A 16,635-nucleotide genomic window follows, 5' to 3' on the forward strand; every position below is an offset into this window, starting at 1 on the left:
AAATGAAGGATGAAGGTCTTAAAAATAAATAAACATTCCAGGATAGGAAGGAGCATTCAGGATCTGCATGAGCACAGTGCACTGTAAAAATCAAAATTAAATTCATATTTAAAATCAAAGATATGGTTTCATGATTAGTATAATTAAAGAAAGGAATAGAGAGAATTTTAAGGAAGAAGTGTGTTAGTTTTAAGATAGAGTTAACAATGACATAAGCTGCTCTGTTATGCCATTTTTGACACAATACCTCTTTAGAATTATTTTGAAGTTCCTCAGCCTCCTTTTTCAGTCTAGCTTTCTCCTTCTCTAGGTCTGCGATAGCTTTGCGTAAATCGTCAGCCTCTTTGTTGGTATTAAGTCTGTCGACTTCCATTTTTTCCAATACAGTCATTTTTTCTTTGGTGGCAATTTCAGTCTCATGAAGACGGGAAGCAACTGTATCAGCTTGTTTCTTGAATTTTTTAGCCTCTTCTTCAGCTTTGGCCTGGGCTTCACTGAGCAGAGAAACCTGAAGTTTGAGTTTTTCAGCTTCGGCTATGATCTCCAATTGCCTTTTCCTCTCTGCCTCAAGTGACCTCTGATATTCCTCTGTTTCCTCCTCCAGACGCTGTTGCATTAGTTGTTTATCCTCCAACAGCTTTTGTGCCTGCTCCTGGGCCAAGTCCTTCTGTCTTTGGAGCATCTCTGCCTCAGCTCTAAATCGAGATGCCTCTTGTATTGCCTGCATTTTCTCTTTGAGCATTTTCTCTGCAAGAGCTCGTTGCTGATTTAGGTCTTCTTCTGCAACCTGTCTTAAGCGTGCAGCCTCCTGGGCTTCTACACTAAGTCTAGCAGCATCCTCTGCAAGTTTTTTCATATTTTCAGCCTCTTCTGCAAGCAATTTTTGTGTGTTGTCTTTGTCTTTCCTGATAAGGCGTTGATTTTCCTCCTCAATTTTGATTTTAAGTTTGAGCAGCTCCTCCATCTGAACTTTGACTTTGAACAGCTCCTCCTCCACTTGGGCCCTCTGTTTGACAGCATCATCGACCTCATCCTTCAAACGCTGCAGCTCTTCATCTAGGACAGATTTCTGTTTATCGGTTTCATCAAGCTTAAGTTTAACCTTTGTGAGCTCTTGCTCGACTTGGAACTTCTGTTTTAATGTTTTCTCTGCCAGTTTTTTGTGCTTTGCCATTTCAGCATCAGCTTGTTGCTTCTGCTTGAGTGCTGCATCTTCTGCTTGTGCTCGTTTAGCAGCTTCAAATTCAGCCTCTTTCCTCAACCTCTCCGCATCCTCCTGGGCTTTGGCTTGGTTTGCAGCTTCTAGCTCAGCAGCTGCTTTTTGTCGTTCTGCTTCCTCTGCTTGTTGACGAAGGAGAGCTGCCTCCCTTTCTGCCTTCACCTTAGCAGCCTCTGCTTCTTTGGCAAGCTTCTTGGCTTTCTCATACTCTTCCTTAAGCTTCTTCTGCATGATGCCATCTTCCTTCTGTTGAGCAAGAACACTTTGGGCTTGCTGCTCAGCTGCACTGCATTTAAGGGCTGCTTGTTGGGCTGCGACAATTTGTTTTTCTGCTTCTTTGTCAGCCTCGTCTTTCTGCTTTCTGGCTTCTTCTGCTTTCTTTTTCAGACGCTCAAGCTCTTCCTGGGCTGTCTTGCATTGTCTAGCTGCCTCTTCCTCTGCAGCAGCGATCTTCTTAACCTTGTCCTCTGCTTCCCTCCTCCTCTTCTCTTCCTCAAGGGCAAGCTTCCTTAGTTTTTCTGCCTCGTCCTCTGCTCTGAGCTTGCTTTGTTGAGTTTCCTCTGCAATGTTTTTCAGCTTGTTCAGTTCTAGCTCCAGATCAAGTTTTCCAGATGAAGCCTTTTCAAAGTTGAGCTTGAGAATTCGTATTTCCTCTTCGACAACTCGCCTCTGTTTCAGTGTGTCATCCACTATTGCCTTTTGTCTTTCCATTTCAACCTCAGATGATTTTTTGAGTAAGACTATCTTTTCCTCAATCTCTTGCTTGTGCTGGTTGGCCTGGTCTTCAAGAGCTTTCCTCTGGTAGGCCTCATCCTCAGCTTGTCGCCGGAGTCTCTCGTTTTCTGCCTCCTTCTCTTTCAGGGCAATTTCTGCCTCTGTTTTTAAACGAGTGGCCTCACTGATTGCAGCAAGCTTCTCTTTGAGAATCCTTTCAGCCTCTGCTCTCTGACGAGCTGTCTCCTCCTCAGCAACTTGCCTTTGATGCTTGGCCTCTTCTGCAATGGCTCTAAGCTTGCTTGCCTCCTCAGCTAGGTCCCTCATCTTGGCGGCTTCAGCTTCAAGAAGTTGTTTGCTCTTCTCCGTGTTGGACATGGTCTCCTTTTCTGCCTTGGATTTGAGCTGAATGAGTACATCCATTTCACTCCTCACTTTGGCCAGTTCATCCTCCAGCTGTTTCCTCTGTTGTTGAGCTGCAATGACTTCATTTTTTAGGCGGTAAAGTTCATCTTCAAGGAGGGATCTCTGCTGTTCTGCGTTGTCAAAGTCTGCCCTGAGACGAATCAGCTCCTGTTCTGCAGTGAGTTTCTGCTGAGCTGTGCTTTCAGCTACCTTCCTCTGCCTCTCAAGTTCTTTCTCGGCCATGTCTTTCTGCTTCAGGGCTGAATCTTCAGCTTTGGCTCTCTTTTTAGCCTCACGATCAGCCTCCTCCTTTTGTTTCTCAGCTTCTTCTTGAAGGAGACTCTTTTTGTGAGCTTCTTCCTCAGCCTGGAGTCTTAGACGGAGGGCCTCATTAGCTTTTTGCCTCCATTTCTCAAGCTCTTTTTCTGCATCTTCCCTGGCATTTTCTGCATCCTCTTGTTGTTTCTTGAGGCGTGAAGCTTCTTCTTGCAGCTGAAGGACAGCGCCATGCTCTTGTTTGAGTGATTCTTCCAATTTTGAGGTCTTTTCTACAAAGGATATGTGTCTGCTCTGGAGCTCAGCAGCAGCACTCTTCTGGGCTGCCTCATGAGCAACCTTGATTTGTCTCTCCTTTTCAATCTCTTTCTGCTTCACTTGTCTTTCAGCCTCCTCAGCCTGCCTCTTGAGATTTTCAAGGTCTTCCAGAGCTTTTTGCTTTTGCTTAGCAGCTTCCTTCTCCGCCTCAGATTTGCGTTTGAGTTCTTCTTCTGCCACACGCTTTTTCTGGGTCTCTTCATTGACTTGTTTGCGGAGCTTCTCAGCTTCTTCTTGGGCAGTCTTTCTGAGTTTCTCAGCTTCAGCTGCTCTGTCACGAAGTTGCTTAAGCTCAGTTTCTGCGGTAGATTTTTGCTTTACTGTTGTCTCAAGTTGGATCCTGATGAGGCGGATTTCCTCCTCAATCTTGACTCGGCACTGGAGAGCTTCATCCACTTGTTGACTTTTGTCCTTGATCTGCTGCTCTGAGAGGTTTTTGAGCTCATGCAGTTCCTGCTGGATGTTATGCTTTTGCTTTTCTGCATCTACAGCAGCGATTTCTCTTCTGCTTACTTCTTCCTGCATTCTGAGCTTCAGCTCTTGAGCCTCTTTTTCTGCTTTGGCAATGGCCTTTGCGTGAGCTTCAGCTAACTGCTTCTGTTTGTCTAACTCAGCCTGCATCTCTGCCATTTTTTTCTGCTCTTCCGCTTTGAGTTTCTCTGCAGCTTTCTGCATTAGTGGAAGCAAATGGTAAAGAAAGGATTAAAATTAAGCATGACATGTTAAAGGCAATACTTTACATTAGCCAGCTCACAACAGTGTGGATTAAAATTGTAATTACTATAGTAATCACAGCCTAATTACACTGGAATGAGAGCAACTTAATGTAATGTATTACCTATGCAATGTTAATGTTAAAAGTTAGCTCAAAGAACAAGTCAAAGATCAATGACTAGATGCAAATTAGGTGCACATTCATTAAAGTGATGTTAAATTCACGATGCAATCAAAACAATTTGTGACAAGACAATTCAGAAAAAAATGGATGATGGGGATGTATCAATTAATGTATGGAAACAAAATATCACTTCACAACACAGCAAGAAAATCATATGGCATGCAACTGTAGCTGTAGTACTAAGTCTCAAAAACTGCAGTGTAATTATGATTCCAGTATTATATAGCACAGTCTTCAATTTAGCTTTGTTTCAAAATAATTTGATGTTCAATAAGAATTTGATTATTACTTATTACATAAGTGGCAGGAATATTCTTATTTTCATGTATGTAATAGAGTCTGCCACATGTTTATTTATAATCACTATTCAATTATTTACATTTTTAATATAAAAGTATTCAATAGACATTTCTGTAAGTTGATTCTATTGAATTCTTTCATTAATGTTTTAGACAATCTGTTGTATTATATTTAGACTGTCTCTGTTTAGAGTGTGGGAACATTTGTTGGCCCAGTTCATTCTTTTAAAATAAAGACTGCATGTTTTATGTTAGAGTGTTATCCACACCAGTCTCTTAGAAAACTTTTTTTAATCTTATCCCATGCACTGGGGGTTCTTTAAATCACCATTTGCCACAAAATGGAATGGAAAGGAAAGAAAAGGTGAAGGATAATAGGTTCAGATGATGCCACTGTAATGCTGGTTTATGGCTTTGATAAGTTTAAGAAGCAGTTCAAGAAGTACTCAAAGGATAAAATACAGTGAAAATATCTTCTGCAATTCTATAAAAGGCTAGAGTGAAGAAAGCAAGAAAATGAATATGCCATGGAAAGCCAAAATGCAGCTTGAGAGAGACACAGATGTTAAGATGACAGAGAGAACGGAGATACATTCAGTACAGTACGTAGGTACCTGAAGCATTGTGAATAATTTACCTCTTAAATGCTCAAACAAGTTAAGCATTCATCATGGCAAAGCACTGGCAAGCAGTTAAGAGAAGCAAAGAAACAAACAAAACATTAGGGTTAGAAAAGAATGAAAAACCTAAAACTTGTGTTAATTTCGAAAAAAGGACCATGATAACGAGGCTGAACCATAGTCTTAACTTTGCTTTTAACCTCAGGAAATAAAGTGGCCAGTGGGAAAAGAAAGGAAAGGAAACCCCTAGTGAAAGAAAGAACCCCTCATTCTAAATCACACAATACACACAATGAATGAAGATGGAGCAGCTAATATGAACATACAATGTACTGTATCTACTTTATTAAATGTAGTTTTAGACTGATATCGAGAGCCATCGTCTCAACTGAATAATCTACTTTAATACTGTATCCACCTGAATACATATACAACCTCATGCATCATATTTATTTGCAATTATTATTTTGTTTCCTGTTTTTTGTACTGTTTTATAAACTTTGATATGATCTCTACTGAGAGCATTTAATATGCTCCAAACAATATGTGCTGCTCTAGCTAAGAGATCAGCTACAGCATGCCAATGTTTCATGCATAGTCAATGCAAAGGAACAAATTGTCACCCGTACATCAATTTGATGTGTGTGTGGTTTTGTGTGCATGTCTTTGCGCTTTCACGTGTGACACACAGAGAAAAGTGCGTGCATACATGCATTTAGTGTTCGGTGGGTAAATTTGTTTGTTGGTTGGTTATTTGGTTGGTTGGTTAGGTTAATGTTAGAATTTAGTTTGTTTGGGATCCTCAGCCAGTTGTCACGCACCTCCTCATCCTCCAAGCGGCGCTGTGTGTCGGTGATGAACTTGATGTACTGACTAGTCAGAGTCATCAGCTCACTGTACCGGGTCCTCAGTGTTACATACTGATACGGAAAGAAACAAAGCATGTTTGTTAGAGATGTGTAATTTTACATTTCATGTATATGTCTTTCACAGTGACCCCAAGTTGATGGCCAAGCCGTCCTTTATCAATATATTCAGTACTTTCAGGAAACTGGATCCAGTGTGGTTTGGAAGATACACACCTCCTGAATGATGCTGTCAGAAGCAGAATCCAGTTTGGTTTTCTTCAAGGGAGAAACAAGAGGCTCCACCTGAGCTTTGTAGGCTACCAACTGGAGTTCATAATCCTATTTGAAAAAAGGACAGTCTCCATACATTAGTTATGCAACAGCCATTTTATCTAAATGTTCTAAATTACAACATTCACAGTACATTATGCATGCTAATGTTGCATAACGCTCACCTTGATAGTATCAATGTACGCTTTAGCATATTTTTGACACTCATCAACTTTGTCTTTGTTCTTCTCAATCTCCTCCAGCAATTTCTGTTTTGAAAAATAAATAAATAAATAAAATTAAAAGTTGAGCTCAATACCTTTATGTGAAGTCATTTTAAAGACAGCTGGTAATATCAAGAGGTACACAAACCTTCTCCTGGGCCAGTTGCTCTTTCAGAGTTTTGCTGTCAGTGATGGGCACAGCCTGGATCTTTTCTTGCCTTTGCTTGGCATCTGCAATCCAGCGGATCAGCCAATCGTAACTCTCGCGGTAGTAGCCCAGCTGGCGGCCAAGCTGCTCTAGCTCTCTCTGGCGAAGGTCAATCTGGGTGAACACAGCCTTCCAGCGGTCCTGGAGACTAGACAGGAGCTGGCGGTAGTGATCCAGCTCAGCATCACGCTCGCTGTGCACGCGAGACATCTTGTCACTCACGGCAGTGGCTTTCTTTAGTTCTTCATCAAGAGAATCGAAAACTGGTTGTTCACCCTCAGCCTCATTTCGCATTTTCTGCAGGTTTCAAATAAAAGGGAGACAGAGCAATCAGTAGTGAGGAAACATGGTCAAATCAATTAAAATAAGGGTGAAATACTATTAAAGGGAACAGTAACCAAACAGCTGAGAGAAGGAATTATAAGTTATTGTATTTTGCTATATTTTTTGTATTTCTGTATTTTACACTGTATATAAACACTTGGCAGAGATCCCTTCTAACAAATTTCCATGAAAAGAGACCTTATGAAAGAATCATATGTTGTTTACCTTAAGGTTTGCACGGTAAGTCTCGACTTCCTTGACATCACTGGGCACAGTGTGAACCTCACGGAGACAGTCCTCATACTGCTTGAGAACTCCCTCTGCACCCTGTGTGTTACGGATGACCATTTCCACAGTCTTCAGCCTAGGGCAAGAAATATCAAGTAAACAAGTGCAACAAAAGGGACATTAGAAAGAACTGTGTATTTTATCTTAACTCTTAAGCGTACAGTAGTTGATTGGGAGGAATGGGGACTCACTTCTCAAGATAAACAGAGGAGAGCATGTAGGCATGATCCATCTTCTGCACAGTGAGGTCAAGCTCTGAGCGCAGCACAGGAGCAGAGGCAGACTGCTGTGGGGAGTTCAAGATGTCTTTTGTCTTTACAGACACCTTATCAAGGTCCTTCTTGAGGCCCTCGAGCTCCACCTGGACTTTCTGCACATCAGAGGAGGACAACAAGAGTTAATATGTAAATATCAAAACTTGTCATGGAAAAAAAAACAATCAACTGACAAAGAAATGCCATCCAGCCTGGTATAAGGAGCAGATTCTAAAAGAAATTTATTCAAATGTGCTGTAGGGCACCTTCAAAATTCAAACGAACCTGCACTGGGTATTTCTGTGCAAGGATTGGCCAGAGGCGATGTACAAATTTTAACAGTCTGAGATCATCAGAGACCTGAGCAGCTGTAGTAGGAATGTAGCAAGCTGGCCTACAATCTCTGCAATTCTCACTGCAAACACATTCATGGCCTCCAAGCAATTATTGCTCTATTTTCACATATTTTACCTTCACTCTCTCAATTTGTTTTTGAGAACTTTTCACCACTTTAACTCCACCCAACCAATCATTCTCTCCACCATACACCAATTATCTTGGTAAAATATCATTATAGACAGTGTTAAGCCATTAATTCAATAACAGAATTATTGTATCTAATTATAAATTTGCCTCTCTGTTTTTACTCCAGTTTATCTTTCCATGTTTCATCTCTGCAGGAGGACTTCTTTGGCCTCCAGGGCCAGCGGGCTGCCAAGAATCATTTTCTGGATGTATTTTTCCTCCTAAGATGTCTTACTAGGCTTATAAGAAAAGCCTAGCTCATGATACATTATTCACAAAATACCATGAGGGTCATTAAATACAAATCTTGCAGACATATTCACAATGGGCGTATTATTTTAGGGCTATATACAGAGCATTTTGTATCTCTCTAAATGAAGACACATTTCCACTTGGAAAGAGGCTGTTAGTACTTATTTTTATTCCATCCCCATAGAGCCCAGTAGTAGCAGCTTTGTCTGCAATGGTCTTGTCTGTTTTTATGGTGATTATACTCATGTCTGAAAAAAATTATATGGTAAAGCTTTTTTAAATGTCACATTCCTATTTCTACACAACGCATTTAATCTGAGCATAGTACCTTCTGCTCGGTTGTCTTCTGAACACATTCTTTCAGAGGTTCCTTTTCCAAAGGTTTGCGAATGCGAGCCACAGTCCCAGTCTCACAGTTCTCTATACGCAGACGCAGGTCCTTGATCTCAGAGATGTAGTTCTTACACAGAGTCTCATCCTTTTGACCTGTGTAGCAGCAATTGTATTCATTTAGAACAGTGAGAATATATGAACAATTTGCTTATCCTAAAGGTAAGGTTGTGGGAAAAAGAGATTTTTAAAGAGCTCAAGGGTTAAAATATAGAAATACTGAATAAATTAAAAAATACTGTTCACAAACCTTAGATAAGAGTTTTGTGTATATGACAGGGTATAATATGTCATGGTTATGATTTGGATTGCTGATGTGTAACAAGGACTCCAGCATGTCTTCATAAACATTTTTCATATTCTCAAATCACTTGTTTTTGCTATGTTAATCACAGATTTGCAGTGCACTAAAACATGTTTGTACATGCAATTCTTCTTGTGTTGTGTCACAAACACACAGAGCTTGTATACATTCAAACCACAATTTATATAGGAAGTATTTTCCACCTCAGCAATCACACTATTAGGTGATATGACTGCAGGACAAAAAGCGTAACATATGAGAGCTTAACCCACAACATATGGGTTCTACTTTGTGCAGAGCTGCAAAAAGAACAAAAAACAACATGGAAACCAAAACAACATGCGGACATTCAGAACTCTACTCAAACAGTAACAATCTTTTTAACATTTCAACCAAAGTTAAAAGCGTGTACACACACTAGCTTGGTGAGCTGTTGCTTGACTGGTTTTCCAGCACTCACCTTTGACCACAATCATTTGCCCTGAAAGGTGAATTGACAATATAAAGTTGCTATACACTTATTGTATATTCCCTTGATATATCTATGAATAGTTAAAAGCTATTTTGATGTTTGGAGAAGAGGTTTTACCTTTCTCCATGGAGCGAAGCAGGTTATCGAAATGCTGGGTGGACTTGGTATAGTCTTCCTCGACCTGCATGCGGTCATCAGGGCCAAAGAGCTGCGAGTCCTGGCTGTCGCGCATGTAGTCCTGGTAGTGGAGCTCCAGGTTCCTCATAATCAGTCTATATTCCTCTGATTTCATGGTTTTTAACTGCAGGGAGGGATTAAGAGGCAGGACTTATTCAGTGGAATCACGCTTCATATTCCAAAGAGGTTTATGTTGTAATTTGATTTATTGCTGCATTTTTGGTTTGGAGTCAGGTTCATTTCATGGTCTAAAATATACAGAATCATTAAAGCACAAATAAACCCTAACTGGTTTGCTTGTTAATTTGATCAAAGCTAGTGCATTCTTTCCAGTGCCAACAAATGATTCTGTTGTAATTGAATTTGATTCCAAACACTCAATGTAATAAATAGCTTACTATTACAATAACAGACCGTAGAGGCCTTGTCTATCCCCTAATATCTTGATTTATTCATACATAAGACAATTAACTCCCTATGTACCTCATATTTGGAACCCCAACTAATGCGGCTCTTAATGGCTTTTTTTTTTTTTTGCATTCAAGTGTTAACACTCACTATGGTGATGTTCCAGGAGCGTATCTGTGTGAAGTCTCTCATCAGGTACTGCCAAGACAGCAGACTCTTCATGTCTATATGCAACGTCTGCCACATGGACACCATCTGCTGATAACCTCCATCCAGGCTGGAGTAGGAGAGGAAAGCAGATATTGTGAAAATTAAGAAACAAAATGTGCTTAAGAAATTATACCATAGCATTTATCAGTGTCAGGGATTAGATTAGTTGACAGAAACTGTGAAGGAAATTGCCTTCCAAAACTAGTTACCATCTTTATCATAAACATTGCTGCTTCAGGATAATAGAAATGTCATATAATGTCATGTAACACTGTAATTTACATCTGTAAATAATTTGATACATACACACAGTCAATTTTGGGATTATAGTTTTTGCCACTTTGTCGAAAGTAGTAATCAGACCTACAACAGAGATCAGCAGATTTTCATTTGCTTCACTGTTCTCACCTGGAGACACTGTCCACAGCCTCTTTGTTGACTGGAGGTACAATGAAGCAGACAGATGGCACCACCGCCTCGTGTCCAGAGTGGTTCAGGACCTTCCACTTGAAAGGCTGAGAGTTGTTGAGGAGGGCACACTCATCTCCTTTATGGACGGTGATCTGTAGAACACAGGACAGAATCCAAGATTGAGGTACAAATTAAATAAGACATATTGTGGCTCTTTAACAACTCTGAAAAATCTCTAAAGAATAAAAACTGATAAGTAGTCGTTCTAACCTCCTGCTGTTTAAAGTCACACACAGCCTGAATAGGCAGTTTGCCTTTGATGGAGGTGGTAGGGTTGCGTGGTTTCAGCTGGATGATGGACTTGGCTCTCTTGTTCAGGCCAGTTACAAGAGTCTTGAATTCATTCAACTGTTCTTTCTCCTCCTGTTGACGAATTGTATTGAGATTAGAATAGATTAGAATAAAATATATGTGCAATCTTGATACATGCACCTTCTTTTTTCTTAGACATTTTCTTTATAGTAATAGTATATATGATTGTGAGCATATACATTTAGATATGTAATGTAAACAGTCATCACTCACCACAGCATCCTGCAGCAGATCCTCCAGGCGTGTGGCTGTGGTGGAGCGATCACAGCTGTATTTCTTTTTCATGTTCTCTTGCATTTTCTTCATCTTGTCCTGAGCCTCTTTTACATCAGCGAAGAACTGCAAAGAAAGGACATCACATGAGGGACAGAAAAATTGGCTCTCTACTTGATGAATATTGATGGATGTTTATTGGGGGTCAAAGGAAATTTTATTCATTAATATCAGTGTTCCATACCTGGTAGTAGGCTGTGTTTTCTTTGAGATGAGCTTCAATACAGCAGCACAGCTGGAGGATCCAGCTCCACTGAGTCTGCAGGGCCGCTGTGAAGGACTGGTAGAAGACATGATGACAGCGGGTTAGTTCAGGCCTCAGCAGGTCCCTATTAGTGTATGCGGTATGTATATTTTTCTGTTTAAATTGGGATTACTGCTGTAATCACCTCAATCGTTTTCTTGCCAGGATGTCCATCCCTGATAAGTTTGTCTCCTGTGGCCTGAATATCGTTGACCTTCTTCTCCCTCAGCTCCAGCTCTCGCATGAGACCCTGAGGGATCCAAATGAAACAGTGAATGACAATCATGGGACAAGAATCATGTTTTTTTTAAATTTAATTAGTTAATCTAAAAATCTTAAGAGCTAAAATAAAACAAAGAATGAAAGACTGAATCGTGTGACTACAGAATCAGAGGTCTTGTTCTACTTCTGAGACACACCGAGTAGTTGTCTTTCTTAGCGGTCATGTTGGTGTTCCTGTCACTCCAGTCAAAGTTGACCTCCTCCTCTTCTTTGTCATTTAGCCACATGAGTTCCTTTGTGGCAGCGCTGACAAAGCCGTGGAGTGAATCCAGGTTCCTCAACCGGGACTTGGAAGAGGTCTAAGAAAAAAAAAAAACAAATCAAAATACCAACAGTTGATATAGAAAAAACATACAACTACAATTAAAAGGTGTTAAACACAGATATTGGTTTACAGACAATCATACAAAAATATAAAAATTATCTACACAAACTAAAACCATATGCAATTTGCATATTTACCAGTAGTTTGCCATACTGCAGGTCCAGTTTACCCAGGTATTCTTTGTATGTGCCTATGCTGACAGGAGATAGCTGGCTCTGAAAAATAACAAGGATGCAACAAAAACATCAAAAAATTAGTAAAAAGTTACCTACATCTACTTATTTCTTTTCAAATCAACAACACAAAGTTGTTTGTGATCCTAACCCTGATAAGGTCACTACCTCGTCAGCCTTGGCCCGTCCAATCTTGGATTTGAAGTCTTCCACAGTCTGGTGCAGGCCTCTGTGGCTGCCTAGCTGGGACTCCACAGAGGGCAGATCGGATCCCCACTCAGCCTCATCAATGCGACGTTGGTTCTCCTCCACCCAGGCCAGCAGGTCTTGGATATAGCGCAGAGTCACATCATCCAACTCAGGCCGCACCTTCATGGTAGTTTGCTGGGAGGACTGCAGCACATTAACCTGGGTAGTAGTCACAGTAGACTTCAGACGAAGGTTGTAATCGCTGCGCAAGTTCACCAGGCGCTCATGGATGCGGAAGACCCTGTGGAGATAAAAAAAACACATCTTACTTTATAGCCTTTAAGTGCTTGACAGATGTCCTTGAACTGCTTCGTAAGAAAAATTATTGTGTTAAGCGTTCACGTGCCACCCACCTGCGGTACATCTGCTCTGCCTGAGGGTGGCGCCCATCCTTGAGTATCTGTACATCATTGAAGAGTAGGCGAATCATTTGGTCTGCCTTGTCCAGCTCCCTCTCCACTTCTGCGGTGTGCTGAGCTGGTTTCCCTGCATTCAGCAGACGAATGTCCTGAAGGGACAAAAGCCAACAAATCTTTTTTTTCAAAAGCAATTAAAATCAGGAGTGAAAATAAAGGTGAGTGACAGTGACTGACACATCAGCACAGGCTCTCTTTCTGCCTGAAGGATAATAGCCATTCATATGAGTTTTTACCTTACGTTTTCTATGGTGCTTTAGTATTTATTTAGCAGATGACCTCAATGATTCCAGGTACTATATTCTTTTATGAGTGTCTGATTGGTAGCAAGGTTGTTTTTTTAAAATTAAGATATTTACAAATTTGTGTGGAAATCTGTCTTCAAATTCAAAACTTGTGAGCTTAGAATGAAATAAAAACAAATGAAAAACAAAAATCACATGGCCTAAAATGTGATGTGTGGTCATCTTCTGGATTATCTGTCGTTTTGTGAACACACACCTATATAGCATAATATAGTCTAACTTGTTAGGATCATATGGGGCTCACCGTCTGCAGCAGGGTCTCCAGGTGGTTGAGCTGCTCATCACACAGTCCTGACTCCATCTGGACTTTACTGACAATTCTCTGGAGCCTCTCAAGTCTGGATAAGATAAGATCAATAAAATTAAATTAACACCATAATAAAATAAAATAAAATAGAAGCAGAGACATTTTGATGGTTGAAGCAGCATGGAAGAGGCATAGTTTGATTATTAATAATATGCCAATTTTTCCAGGTCTAAAAGCCTGTGGTAAACAACCAAATTACATTTAGACAAGCAGAAGCTAAAGCTCCCAACTCATCGATCAAAACACTTACGGCCACCTGCGTTGCAACAAGTACTCCAATCTATGAGGATCAGTTACAAATGCCATATCTCAACTCAAGTTCCAGCAAGGAGACTGCTGATTCTTCTGACACTCCCATCGCATCTTAGGTAAACGCTCTGCCACGTAGCAGCGCAGAGTGAGACAAATATGTCTCTGTTTTCTAACAAAGACATCCAGTCTCATTCAGTTGTTCCGCATCTCAGAACCATAAACAAGGCTATCAGATTGCAAGATGACCGGACAATCTTGTGACACTAACCATCCCATTTTCCAGGCATGATGCGACACTACTCTAAATACATACAACATCAGCAATGTCTCATCCTTATATTAATTATATTTTTTTATGTGTCCAATTATGAAGAAACTGTTTGAACACAGCTCTCTCATTTTGATACAAACTAACATACAAAACAAGAGAAACAGCAGAATGTTTGACCATCTTCTACCTGACAAAGAAAGTGATGCAATAAGTCTGCAACTTTAAAGCTATGATTGTAAATAATTTTAATTTTGATCACATTTAATATATATATATATATATATATATATATATATATATATATATATATATATATATATATATATATATATATATATATATATATATATATATATATATATATATATATATATATATATAAAATATATATATATAATATATATATATATATATATATATATATATTATTTCATATCTGCCAATCTGCTAACCTCTCAAACTCTATCCTTAGCAGTCGCTCTCTCTCCAGGATGGCCACATGGAGTCGGCCCCATTCCTTCTCCACATCAATGGGATGGTAGCCTGGAGGAACCTTCACCTGACCAGTATGCACAGCACTCTGTGGGCAAGTGGGAGTACAATCCATAAGTCACCACTCAATAGAATACAATACAAGAGAATACAAAAGAATTTTAAAATAGTGAGTTAGCTTGCCTCAAAGGACTGGTAGATGTGTTTGGAACGGTTCTTGTCAGACTCTTTCACTGGCAGCTCTGTCTCCTTGAACTTCAAGAACTGGCGCCACAGAAGCTAAAGAGAAAAAATACACACAAAGAACAATCAAATTGAGAATTTTTTGTTTTTCATTCATTTAATTCTCTATCTTCAGTTAGATTTTTCATTTTTTTCTAAAACATTTTCTTTTTCTGAAATGTCTCAAAAATTCAGCTTGAAATGTAAACATACTAAAACCTTGACCGTACTTGTATAAATCACACATTATTGTGCTGCTATTTTAGGTAAATGTTTTGTAAGTGGATCACTGTCCGTTAAATCAATTTGAAATCCTAATTTCCTAAATGGGATGAGTTCATTAAGTTAACACATAATGCAGTGTTTCCAATGGCCTGCATGTAGTGAGGTGCTATCTTCTTTTGCCTCATTCATACATTCCCATGACCCTTATAAATTAAATTAAACTCCTAATGAGTCAAATCCATATAATTTCACTGTGTCTATACTGGAGAAAAGTATTACGCAATGTCTAACCAACTTAACTTTGATGAGTGTTTTTATAAAGCACACCCAAAACTGCTGCTTTTTATGATACCGTGCTGCTGATAATTTGACTTCAAACAGTATTAAGAAAAATACCAAAGTCACGCTACGCTTTTGTTCTTTAGCACTGACAGGGAGTGGCACAATGGTGGTTCTCCAGAGGATTAGGTTTAATAATATCTGCCTTTTGGCTGCATTTTCCCAGCATCAGCACTTCCCCACCAACAATGCAACAATGTCTATGAATACAGTTTCTTCTGTCTGCCCACAGCCAGACATGATGTAACTGTGTTCTTTGATCCATCAATGGATGGCCACCAAAACTTCTTTTCAACACTATGTATATTATTAAGATGCTCAACATGTTTTAATTCTTTTGAGAACAACACTTAAAAAAACCTTTCTATTGGAAAATTAAAGATTTTTTTTTTTTTTAACTCTGTGCTCTTCAGTGCTGCTGAACTGCAAACATACCCATAATAAAGACAAATCCCTGACCTAGACGCATGATATCAGCAAATGATCAGCACATCATCTCACCTCTATCTCCTCATAGCTAGCAGGGAACTTCCTCTCCTCGAAGATCACGATATGGTGACGGATCCACTGGATCAGAACAGTCACCAGCTCGTAGTACTCCTGCCAGCGCAGCTCCAGCTCCTGTAGCCGACACAGCAGAAAAAGATAGCAGCGAGTTTAACAAAAACAGACAGGAAGGCTCTTCTTCTCCTGCGTCTCCATGTTGGACCACTCACACACCACACTAAACTCAATTAGGTACCAACAATCCAGGTCTTGTGTGAGCGGACAAGGAGGCAGAGATTGGATAGGGGGTTGATGGAGGGGGCAGCGGTGGAGGAGAAAGTGGGAGAAAGACAGTAGCTTATTTCCCAAGCTTTTTTCAGATTAGGTGTGTGCTGTTGTACCCATAATTTTAAGGACATTGATGAGAAAAACATGTATAGTGTATATAGTGAGATCAGTATTTACTTCTATATAAGTTTAAGACCTGAAACATTAACATTAAATGCCACAGCATTACATTTTTCTAGTAAGTTAGTTTGCAACCTACATGTTTTATGTGAACAGATGATGTGTGACAATACACACAAAATACACATTTGTGCCTATCCCTTTGGCTTAAGCATTGTAAACACCACAGGTTGCTAATTTACTGCAATACTTGGTTTCACAAGACTTCCACTCTTTGAATCTCACACTGGTCACAGTGGAACACTCCACACAAAAGCTTTTTTATAAGCAGAGTCACAAGCCTCTTCAGTTTTGATCAAATGGAATTCAGCATTCAATCTGATCAAATTAGAGCAGTCATTTATGTATGTAACCCAGACGCTTGTTTATTTATGGCCTTCTGAAAACACTGTTGGAAGGATCAACCTGGATTCATGTGATAAATAATTTTACTCACATTAGTTCTGACACCGTCATGTACGTCAATGCGAGGCATGACATCATACAAGGATGACACGTAGGTGATGATGGATTTCTCATCAGGGTGAGGAACATCGACATCTAGAAGGATAAAGTGAAATTGTATCATATGCCAGTTCATTGTTTGACTTTGTATAATAATAACACTAGTCAGGAGAAAA

The 16,635-nt window shown here is 39.7% G+C and overlaps 1 protein-coding gene across 1 annotated transcript in view; it reads right to left on the bottom strand.

The window, feature by feature from the left end:
* Positions 1–16,635, bottom strand: part of LOC137190678 (plectin-like) — a 65,660-nt gene that overhangs the window by 10,939 nt on the left and 38,086 nt on the right. Inside the window, exons 7-30 of the mRNA XM_067600201.1 lie at positions 16,452–16,620; positions 15,563–15,682; positions 14,459–14,554; positions 14,236–14,363; positions 13,198–13,291; positions 12,586–12,740; positions 12,152–12,473; positions 11,948–12,025; positions 11,623–11,784; positions 11,349–11,453; positions 11,144–11,239; positions 10,900–11,025; positions 10,585–10,737; positions 10,312–10,466; positions 9,844–9,970; positions 9,226–9,409; positions 8,271–8,428; positions 7,103–7,281; positions 6,849–6,987; positions 6,240–6,596; positions 6,053–6,136; positions 5,832–5,936; positions 5,571–5,669; positions 248–3,601 (exon numbers count right to left, since the gene is read on the bottom strand). Of these exons, the coding sequence (XP_067456302.1) occupies positions 248–3,601; positions 5,571–5,669; positions 5,832–5,936; positions 6,053–6,136; positions 6,240–6,596; positions 6,849–6,987; positions 7,103–7,281; positions 8,271–8,428; positions 9,226–9,409; positions 9,844–9,970; positions 10,312–10,466; positions 10,585–10,737; positions 10,900–11,025; positions 11,144–11,239; positions 11,349–11,453; positions 11,623–11,784; positions 11,948–12,025; positions 12,152–12,473; positions 12,586–12,740; positions 13,198–13,291; positions 14,236–14,363; positions 14,459–14,554; positions 15,563–15,682; positions 16,452–16,620 (6,745 nt within the window). The remainder of the gene's footprint in view (positions 1–247; positions 3,602–5,570; positions 5,670–5,831; positions 5,937–6,052; positions 6,137–6,239; positions 6,597–6,848; positions 6,988–7,102; positions 7,282–8,270; positions 8,429–9,225; positions 9,410–9,843; positions 9,971–10,311; positions 10,467–10,584; positions 10,738–10,899; positions 11,026–11,143; positions 11,240–11,348; positions 11,454–11,622; positions 11,785–11,947; positions 12,026–12,151; positions 12,474–12,585; positions 12,741–13,197; positions 13,292–14,235; positions 14,364–14,458; positions 14,555–15,562; positions 15,683–16,451; positions 16,621–16,635) is intronic.

The sequence above is a fragment of the Thunnus thynnus genome, chromosome 10, assembly GCF_963924715.1.
Source record: "Thunnus thynnus chromosome 10, fThuThy2.1, whole genome shotgun sequence".
Taxonomy (NCBI): domain Eukaryota; kingdom Metazoa; phylum Chordata; class Actinopteri; order Scombriformes; family Scombridae; genus Thunnus; species Thunnus thynnus.